At 53.3% G+C, this 10,393-nt stretch overlaps 1 protein-coding gene across 1 annotated transcript in view; it reads left to right on the top strand.

Annotated features, from left to right (window-relative positions):
- Nucleotides 1-9,618, top strand: part of LOC104495622 (beta-catenin-like protein 1) — a gene marked incomplete at both ends in the record, with an annotated part of 15,710 nt that extends 6,092 nt beyond the window's left edge. The window contains 7 exons of the mRNA XM_010138609.1: nucleotides 490-629; nucleotides 4,434-4,531; nucleotides 6,860-6,953; nucleotides 7,157-7,248; nucleotides 8,505-8,577; nucleotides 8,856-8,914; nucleotides 9,470-9,618. Of these exons, the coding sequence (XP_010136911.1) occupies nucleotides 490-629; nucleotides 4,434-4,531; nucleotides 6,860-6,953; nucleotides 7,157-7,248; nucleotides 8,505-8,577; nucleotides 8,856-8,914; nucleotides 9,470-9,618 (705 nt within the window). The remainder of the gene's footprint in view (nucleotides 1-489; nucleotides 630-4,433; nucleotides 4,532-6,859; nucleotides 6,954-7,156; nucleotides 7,249-8,504; nucleotides 8,578-8,855; nucleotides 8,915-9,469) is intronic.
- Nucleotides 9,619-10,393: the final 775 nt, after the last annotated feature.

Raw genomic sequence — 10,393 nt, 5'->3', positions numbered from 1 at the left:
AGCAAAAGGGCGGGATGTGCTCGGAAAGCCACACGTGTGGGTGCTCCTTCCCACACCTGCGGCTCTGGTGAGCCGCTTCCTCCTTTCACGGAGTTTTGTTACTCGTGTTAAGTGAATTCCTTCCTGCACTCGAGTGCCGTGGTTTCTTGTCTGGGTTGCTGCTCGTTCCCTTACCCAGACTCTTTTGAAGGACTTCACTTTAGACTAACGCACCCCACAGACTAACGGTTGCTAGCTGGGAAGGTGCATCCCTGGAGAATTTATGTTATAGGCAGGTCGTAGCCTCAACCTCTTGATATTTTTTTCAATTTTTTTTAAGTTCTTCTGTGACCCCAGAGGATCAGAAGTGCCAGGGCCCTGGCAGCTGGGATGCCAGGACCTACCTGGTGTCTCCTGGGAGGGGGTGGTGGCTGTTCCGAACAGATCTGCCCATCGAGCACCTCTGATGTACCTTTTGCCTTTTTCTGAACCGCATTTGTCTGACCTCAGGTTCATGGAGTCGGAGCTGGATCTGAATGACATCATTCAGGAGATGCACGTGATCGCTACCATGCCAGACCTCTATCACCTGCTGGTGGAGCTGAACGCGGTGCAGTCTCTCCTGGGGCTGCTGGGACATGACAACACCGATATCCTTCACTTGGTAAAGCAGCTCCTGCGAGAGGCTTTCTACAGGCTTCCCCGTAATCTCTCGCATCCTGCTGCCGCAGCTGCTCTGCAGGGTTTCCCCCTCTTTCCCACCGCACTGAATTTATGCCTGTCTGGTTTTTTGAGTGAAAGCCTTTGTTCAGGTAACCTTGATTCTGATTTTTTCAGTGCTGTTACTCCCTGTTCTTGTTTTAACACCCTCTCATCTGGGTTTGAGCGGCTGTGCGAGTGGGGACAGACGAACAGTCCTGGAAAAGCTGAGGTGGGTGCTGAGCCGTGTACGGTCTGTGTGCCTCTGGGAGAAACGACACCGGCTCACCCTTGCTGTGGAGAGCTGAGGTGTCGTGCTTTCAGCTCTCTGCCACAGACTGGCTCAGCACAGCACTGCCCTCAGTCCGTGAATGTGATAAACTCCCTGTACCTGCAGTTTGGGGGCTCTGAGCCTGCCCCCCTGTTCCCTAAATGCAGAGAGATGTTTCCATGCTCAGTCAGTTCTTGTGTCACCAGATGTGCACCCATCTGCTGTTCCTCTGAGGAGCTGGGGACATCTCAGAGTCTTCTGTCAAACTGTGCCGTTTTTGGTCGGTCCTGGTGCCTCCACGCTCAGTGTCAGCTGGTGCACAGAACTGCCTGGCTTCTTCAGAAGCGGCGCTCAGCCTGCGCTGCTTGTGAAGCACTCTACAGCAGGCTAAGCTGAAAAATTGTGGCGTGATTTGAGGGGGTGTATGTCCGTGTCCTGGTGAACCTGAGGGAAGGGCGGGAAAGGGGACGCTGCTCTTAGGTGTGGGCTGGCAGCAGGCTTTCCTCCTTCCTGGTTATGGATTCACGCCCTCAGGGGAGTGATTTATCCCTTACTTCTCTCCTGCGCGTGTAAAGCAGCAGATAACACTGACCAGCTTTTCTGAGGGCTGCTTGTGCTAAATGTTGTGGCCCAGTGCCCAGAGCTCAGGTTTTTTTTCTATTGCTTTTCCTTCCAGTCCTGTGTGTTAAGAACTCATAACTCATTCTTTCTGCGGGGCGCAGTGGTCAGAAGATAAACCCAAAGCACGGCTGTTTTATCATGTGCCGGTTTATACTCGAAAGCAGCGCTTACGTGTCTGGGTACAGCCCGTGTCTGGCGGAGCCCTGGCCTGGGGAACGCCGGCCCCTGCCACACGGGAACCAGCGCTCCTCACTGCGGTCTGCGATGGGGACAGCTCTCAAGGAAACGTTCCTTAGTGAGGGACTGTTGTGCCGTGGGATGCACACACCACTCGTAACCCCTTTCAGGGCTGCCGTAGTTTGGTGACTTATTTCTTTGCCAGCACTGCAGGCTTTCCATGTGCTGTGTGCCAGGCGTTAAAAGCTTCCACTGAATTTCTCATTCACAGGGAAAACACAGACTGCAGGGGTTTTGACCGGGATGGCAGCGCTGATTCAAGCTGGAGCGCACAGGAGTGCGGCGTGCTTTGTTCTGCGGCCGTGGGAAGTGGTGTCCCAGGTTGCTGCTGCTGCCAGAGGCTGCAAACCCTTTTTAATTGGTTTGCAACTTGCCTGTCAGCTGCTTTACAGGCAGAAATGTGGCCTGTGCACTGCAATTTTGGGAAAAGGCTATTTCTTGTTCTAAAAGTGCTGAAGTGTTCTCAGACACAGGGTGCAGTAACGCCTCTTCACTGCTGCTCATGTACAGGAGAGGAATACTGCTGAAGTGAGGCATCTGGATATAAAACTAAAGTGATCCAAGTTTTCTAATGGCTTTTCGTTAAAACAAATGGAAAGAGATTTTTGAAATGAGTTCTTGGAGGAGAGAACTAAACAAATGGCTCTTCAGATGCAATTTAAATGTAGCGTCTGGAGGGACTAATGCGAGGAGACAAAAGCAGTGTCCAGGGGGAGCAGATGATCTGCTGAATGATTCATGCAGTTCTAGCCAGCGCACGGGGATAAAAGATGATCACCGACCAGATTTTATTAATGGGAGATGGGAAAGCTTCAAGTGGCATTTTGCTTTTCTACCTCCTCAATTTTACAGAACAACCGATGCTCTTGCTGAAAGCCCTGTCGGAAGCTCCCTGGGCAGGAGTGCCCTGCGGGATGGGCTCCTCCAGCTGCCAGAGCTCTTGCTGGGCCCTCGCAGGAAAACCTGCCTCAGTTGTCTTCAAGCAGCCACAGTTCTCAGGTGGTTCCTCCCTCAGCCTTGTGTCCAAACCCCAAGCCCTCAGTCTTCCCTCATGCATCCTGTGCTGGCCCCTGACCACCTCAGTGGTCCTCCGCTCTCCTGAGCCCGGGGTGTTGAGGTCTCTCTTACTGGGCAGGTGTTCTGCATGTCTCCTCCCGAGTGCCACGCAGCGGCTGGCGGTTCCTGCTCTTGACCCGCTGATTTTGTTTGTGCTGACACAGTGTAGTCTGCACTTGGCCATTGCCGCTGCCTGGCCCGCTGCTGACTTGACTTCCCCTTGCCCAGCTGAACGGCCAGGTTCTCTTCCACAGAGCGTGCTTCTCCAGTGAGCACAGGGCCAGTTCCCCCCCAGTACAGGACTAGGCATTTGCTGAACTTCACCACGTTCCTGTTGGCTCGATCCTCCGGCTTTTGATAATTAGTAGTCGATTCCTTGCAGAATAAATGTAAGGCAGGTTATTTCTCTTACCTTTCTTACTGAGTCATGCTCCAGCTTGCTTTTAAAAATGGTCCCCTGGTACCTTTGACCGTGTTTTTGTCTAAGTGTGAGTGCCTGCATGCCCAGGGTGGGGTTGGGTTCGGTTCCTGATGGCACTTGCCGCTGGAGGTGACATCTCCCCATCAAGCAAACGTACCACTTGGTTAAGGAGTGCTATAGAGGGTAAAGAAAGTCATAGTTCACAGACAGACTTCTTCTGCAGCACCCAGACCCCAGGGCTGAGACCGGGACTGGGGCAGGCAGCTCTCACACGGTCTGTCCTGACACGGGGTGGCATGGCTGAAACCTCACTAAGAAACGGTGTGTGGAAATGCTCTTCCTGCGCCGCTTGCGTGTCTGAGCCCGTGCCTGGAGAGGAGACCTGGGAGGCTGCATCGTTAGCCTGTGCATCTTAAAGAGATTCATCACCAAGTTGTTACAGAGGACATGCAGAAAACGGTGTGTCCTGTTGCGCCCCGGTGGGACCCGGGCAGGATTGATCGGTGTGTCTGAGAGAATAGGAGAGCAGGTCTAATGAGCTGGAATATGTCTCGTCGTACGAGTGGGCTGTGGAGCAGCCAGGGGAGCCGTGTGTTATGCAGCGCAGAGCTAATGAGTGAAAATTGGGCTGGCAGAAGCTGTGCTGTTCCTGCGGGGTCCGCAGTGAGAGGAGCACGCTGGCCTAATTGGGCCGGGCCGAGGCGAGTGATGGCTCCCGCTTCTGGCAGTGCCCTCGCGTGGTGCCTCCTGTAGGGGGGTGCCCAGATCGCATCACTGTAACTCATTTCTTGTTGCTTGTAGTCAATCTTGGCGATACGGGATGGTGCCTGATTGGACCAGCTCTAGCAATTCTGTTTGAAAAAACAAAAAAAAGTGTTGTCAGGAAACAGCAAAATTGCCAGATAGCATAAGGGCACAGTCGTGCTCGTTTTTATCATCCCTGACTGTGAGGATCCCTCAGTTTTGGTGCTTACGGGGACTGTCTGCTGAAGCGGTCTCTGCTCTCGGTGCTGGTGCCCCTATGCCCTGCTGTGGTGATGTGTTTATTACCGGTTGGTTGGGACGTGCCATGAGCACGCTGGCCTGAGAGCCGTCTGCTCTTGGCATCGAAGGGGTCTCCTCGTGTCAGTTGTCCTTAACGCCCAGCACATGTTTCCATCGCTGTGGTAGACTTGCTCCAAGAGCTGACGGACATAGATACTCTCCATGAGAGTGAGGAGGGAGCTGAAGTCCTCATAGACGCTCTGGTAAGTAGCAGACTCCCAGTTATCCCAGTGCCTGAGCAGTATCTGCTGCGTACAGCACCACGGTGAACCCTCTGCCGTGCCACGTGTTCCGCAGCCGCTGCTGTCCGCGTTGCCCACACCACCGTGAAGGTAGCCAGCTCAGGAGCCTGTGCTTTGGTTCCTGAAATGCCATGATGGGGACCACGACAGGTGTTTAGAGTGGAAGGGCAGAGTTTAGGGAGTAGGATCTTCTGGCACCTTCTTTACCGCTGCTCTTCTGGAGGGAACACGCACATAAAGCAAAATTTGAGTAGGCTGGGTGATTTATTTTGTGCAGGGAGGAAGAATGAAGTAATATCTGTGACTTGGACAGTGTCCTGTTGAAAATAGGAGCTTGAGGTGCATTTTTCTTCTTCTTGCAGAAAAGGCTGACCTCTGCTCAGCCGTGAAAAACTGCTGTTTGTGGCAGGGCTCAGATTGTTTCCTGAAGAGCAGCGGGGCTGTCGGGGTCGTTGAGTCTAACCTTCTGCGTGGGAGACAAGTAGTTTCTACCCAGTAACTCCAGTTTCAAACCCAGAACTGCACTGGAACCGGTGGTGTTATGGTGAGGGAACGTGTTCTTAAAAAGCAGTAAAAGCGCGGGGGGTTTTGGGTAGCAGAGCTGAGGCGGTTCAAGGCTGGAGGAGGGTCCAGTGGTAACCATCCTTTTTGGTGTAGATTAAACAACCCCAGAAAATCATCCACGTGCAGGAGAAGCCGCGTTGCTCGGTCTCACGTCTGCCTGCCTGGCTGACTGCCCAGTGCCTCTCGGCCTCCGTGCTGCTGGAGTTGCCCTTTTCGTGGTGCTTGTGCTGGAGGCCTCCAGCTCCTGGGCTGTGGGAGGAGGACGCTGAACCAAGCATAAGCGATGCCCGGCACAGCCTGAGATCTACACGTCTGTCCTGTCTTTGGCAGCTTCTGCTGGTGAATCGCTGTGTCTGCGCCTCGCTGGGTCTGGGTCTTGTTCTGTAGCTGTGCTGCTGAAATTGAGAGACACGCAATTGCGGGTTTTCCTTTATTCGCTTTGTTTGGCTGCTCTGTTTTCTCCTACAGTCCTTGCCCGGTCACTAGAACGTTGCCTTGCCAAGGTTAATGGCAGTGGCACGGAGCCGCCTTCCTCCAGCGGGCTCGGGGCTGTTCTTAATTACTCTGCTGTTGTGGAGAGATTGCTGGGAGGAGGGAACGCAGAGAGGAGCTGCTAGAGACGATGTTCTCCATAAAATGTGCAGAGAGACATTAAATCAAACAAGTTCTTTCTCTGTTTTCCTTGTCACCAGCGCTGATAATAGCCAAGTGTCGAGGTTTGTCCTCTTTGAAAGAAACAGGTCGGGCATGTCGGGAGAAGGGTTGAGGTACCTGCTGGCCAGATTATTTTTTTTTTTTTTTTTAAGGGGTTTGGGGTAATGTTGGGGGGTTCGTCCTCTTTGAAAGAAACAGGTCGGGCATGTCGGGAGAAGGGTTGAGGTACCTGCTGGCCAGATTATTTTTTTTTTTTTTTTTAAGGGAGTTGGTGTAATGTTGCGGGTGTCTGTGAAGGTGGTTGTGCTGCCTTCCACAACAGCCAGGGTTGTATTTCTCCCATGTGTCCACTGGGCCCCGAGCCAGTTAAGTGTTTGAACTGGAACTGTTACTGTACTGGACTCTTCCAGGCTCATGGCTGCAGTGGAGACTTAGCCAAAGCCAGGCTGGACTCTGGCCACTGGCAGCTTTCAAGGCTGTTCCTTGTGTTGGCTCTTTGAGTTGGAGGCTCCACCAGCAGAGGTGGGTTCCTGCTGGTGCCTCGCCTGGGTTTTGTTGGCTTGTTGAGGTCATCTCAGTCCATTCGTCTCACCGGGATTTAAGTGCGAGGCTGCAGCTGGTGGCCATTTGGCACTGGGGTTGGAATCCCCGTAGGGGAGCGTTGGTCCTCCACTCTGTGCTCCTGCTTGGGTGGATGAGGCTGGAGGAGGCGCTGCTCGCGGAGCCAGGGGCCTCGCACTGCAGCCTCTGGGGAATTAAGAGTCAATCAGGCTGCTCGGGAAATGAGCCTGTGACAAGGTGCGTGTTTTCCTCCAGATGTTTTTCTGTTTAATCTGAAACACAAAAGTCATTTAATTAATTAGGACAAACACAGTGGCAGATTTAGTTGGTGATTCCTTCGCTTCCTCTGAGATTTTAGAGCACGACAGTTTGTGTCTTGCCTGGCAGGATATTTCAGTAGGGCTTACTGGTTTTCATTATTTATTAACCGCTCCATTCTTTCTCCCTCATCTCCCTTTTTTCAGTCTACTTGCTTACCTTTTCCTCTTTCTCATGACCCCGGTGATTTAGGTGGAGGGCCAGGTGGTGGCCTTGTTGGTCCAGAATTTAGAGCGTCTGGATGAAAGTGTGAAGGAGGAAGCTGATGGTGTCCACAACACCCTGGGTAAGTGGCTGGTGCACGGCTCTCGCTGCTGTCCATATGCTGTGCAGCGGGGTGGGTTCTGCTGCCCCTTCCCTTCCTCCCATCCCCTGCACTGCCAGCACTGCGGTGGAGGACTTGGGGCAGCTCCCGAGGACTGGGGGAACGAGAGACTGAGCTGAGCGCAGGTGGGGACAGACGTCTGTTTTCTGTGTCTTTCCCGTCAGCAATCATCGAGAACATGGCAGAGTTCCGGCCAGAGATGTGCACAGAAGCAGCACAGCAGGGCCTGACGCAGTGGCTGCTCAAGAGGCTGAAGGTGAGTGTGATTCCTGGTGTCGGGTGGGAGATACCTCGACAAACCCTGGCAGGCCACCGCTCTGGACACTGGTGTGCTGCAGATGTGGTTGGCATGATAGTAAAGGCCCAAGGCTATTTATTACTGACTCCTCCTGGTTGTAGAGGTTGTCTTGGTCCAGAGAAGGACAACAAAGCTGGTGAAGAGTCTGGAGAACAAGTCTTACAAGCTGCAGCTGAGGCACCTGGGGTTGTTTAGCCTGCAGAAGAGGAGGCTGAGGGGAGACTTTATTGCTCTCTACAACTACCTGAAGGGAGGTTGTAGTGAGGTGGGGGTTGATCTCTTCTCCCATGTGACAAGTGACAGGACTAGAGGAAACAGCCTCAAGTTGTGCCAGGGGAGGTCCTGGTTGGATATTAGGAAAAATTTCTTCACTGAAAGGGTTGTGCAGCATTGACACAGGCTGCCCAGGGCGGTGGTGGAGTCTCCGCCCCTGGAGGGGTTTAAAAGTCATGTAAATGTGGCACTGAGGGACATGGTTGAGGGTCCCTGGCAGCGCAGGGGGAACGGTTGGACTCAATGATCTTAAAGGTTCTTCCAACCCGATGATTCTGTGATTTGTGAATACAGTGAGTTCAAAACTCGCATCAAACTGGGAGGTGTGTCCCTCTTGGCTTACTGTAAATAGCACGATCGAGGGGTTTGTCCGTACGTCTGAGAAGCTCTATGTGATGCGATGCAGGTAGAAGTGCTCCCGTTTTCACAGGGTTTGGCTGGAAGAGTATCTGTAACGTGGAGTCCAGACCAGTTAGTATGATCTTGAGACATCACTTAAAATACGGCAGTTTTGTGCACAAGAGCTTGTGTGTTAGAGAACAACACGTGATGTGTTTTCTGAAATACAGCTGTTGGTGGCACGAGCAGACCTTCAGAGTAGGAATGAGCCCTCGTGTAACATCATGGAAAACTTATGACAGGAAAGAGATTCCACGCTGGAAACCACTGCAGACTGCTCTCGGGGGTTTTGAGCCAGCTCGGCCAAACCTGTTTGTGCAGGGCAGCTTGGAGGGTCAGAGCTGAGTTTCTGCAGGAGCACACACACCCCCCGTCGCCCCTGAATCAGAGAGCGACTACTGGTTTGTCACTGAGGCACTCTGCAAAATTTCTGCTGTGGTTTGGTTGAAGTGTGGCTCATACGTTCGGTGATTTGATTAAAGTGCATCAGTGAAAGGCAGAGACCATGCCCTGACGGCTCTCGTGTTCCTCTTCCCCGACAGGCTAAGATGCCTTTCGATGCCAACAAGCTGTACTGCAGCGAGGTGCTGGCGATTCTGCTCCAGAATAACGATGGTGAGACCTGCCTCTGGTGTCGGTACTCTGCTAGGGGGGGGATCCAGGCTTCCTTCAGACCGCAGCGGCACTCTGCCACCTTCGGCCTCCCTCTGCTCGCGCTCTCCTTCCCATGTGCGCTCTCGCACACGCACCCCCCTCTCTTCCTCTGCAGCTTTTGCACTCTGTCAGGCCGTATTGATTTTGTTTGCTGATGTATCAGTGTTAGATGGCTGTAAAATCTGACAGTTAGCTTCATTTTTCTCTCTCTTTTCCCCCTTCCCCCCACCTCCGTCTAGACAACAGAGAATTGCTTGGGGAGCTGGATGGGATCGATGTGCTGCTTCAGCAGTTATCTGTGAGTAATTCGCAATCGCCCTCTCTGCTGTCAGGAGACTCGCAGGCGAGGTGGGAGGAGGTGGAGCAGGTTCTGGCGGTAGCGCTGTCCCAGTGATCCCAGGGTTCTGGAGCACAGCCGGGCGGTGGCACAGCCCCTGAGAAACCCCCACCTGAGGTACCACCTGCGGTGGGTGAGCTTCACCCTGTGTTAGAGACTGAGCTAAGAGGAGTTGAATTATTTTGTTATAACCGCGTGGCGAGGTGCAGGCAGAGCATTTTCAGCGTTCTCCACCCCAGCACTGGGCTGCGTTGTGCCCGCTGTTGTGCCGGCTGGGGGTAACGCGTTCGTGGTGCACTTCTGTTTCTTGAGGCAGCGCTGTCTGCAGCAGCCTCACGTGTGGCTGGTGCTGGAGTTGTCCGGTAACCAGCGTGTCCACGAACTCTGGATGTCCTGTTGCAGGCCTGTGTTGCCCTACATGAGGCTGCTGCACCAGGGCATGAGAAACTGCAGCAGAGTTACTGGAGAGAAAGTGTCAGTCTGTTCTGGGGTAATTTTGCTTTCTTTGTCATGCAGGTGTTTAAACGACACAACCCCAGCACGGCAGAAGAGCAGGAGATGATGGAGAACCTGTTTGACTCCCTTTGCTCCTGCCTGATGCTCAGTTCCAATCGCGATCGCTTCCTGAAGGGCGAGGGTCTGCAGCTGATGAATCTGATGCTCAGGTACCAGATACCTGTGCGTTTTTCCTGCCTGCTGTTGATGTACCAACACGTGTTCTGGCTGAATATTTGTGGGTTTCCATTTATAAAAGTTCTCTCTTACTGTATTTGTCTGCTCCCTCTTTTTCTCCAGTATATAAGTTGGACCTTCTGACATCTAGGCTCCACTCTTTGCCTTTAGCTTTGTTTCCTAAGAACTGGGGTTACCACAGCAGCTGCAGGAAGGTACCGGTGCAGGTAGGGGTGGCAGACACCCAGAGGAAAGGATGCTGCACGTCAGGCCGTAGATCCTCTCGGGTGTAAAAGACCCTACGAGAGCGACACAGAACCTTTGGATGTCTCTAGGGAAAACATTTTTCCTTTTGTTCCCCAGTTCAAGCTTCTCTGTGTTGTGTATCCTCTGAGCTGGTGAATTTTTTGAGTTCCCAGGGCGCTCTCTTCCCTTGCCCTTCCTCGCCTGGCCCTGGGTCCTGCCTGCTGTGCAGGACACCTCTGGGGTGTGGGACGGGGCATGGTGGGGCCGTCCGGCATCCGTGGCGTGCCAGCCTGGTGCGGTGCCTGGTTAGCAAAGGCCAGTGAGAAGTGATGTGTTCTGCGGCGTCTGACTGGGTAGGGAGCAGCAGTGGGGAATGGCACAAATAACCAGAGGAGGATTATTCAAATAGCAGCGCTGGGCTTTTTCGAGGCTGATGAAGGAAAAGCTCCAGAGCTCGGGAGGAGAGGGAAGCCTCCCTGTGCCGCGAGCGCTAAGCTGCTGAGCCAGCCTCGCGGAACTAAT

Source organism: Buceros rhinoceros, unplaced genomic scaffold (assembly GCF_000710305.1).
Source record: "Buceros rhinoceros silvestris isolate BGI_N320 unplaced genomic scaffold, ASM71030v1 scaffold28286, whole genome shotgun sequence".
NCBI lineage: Eukaryota > Metazoa > Chordata > Aves > Bucerotiformes > Bucerotidae > Buceros > Buceros rhinoceros.
This window is presented reverse-complemented; position numbering and strand designations above follow the sequence as displayed.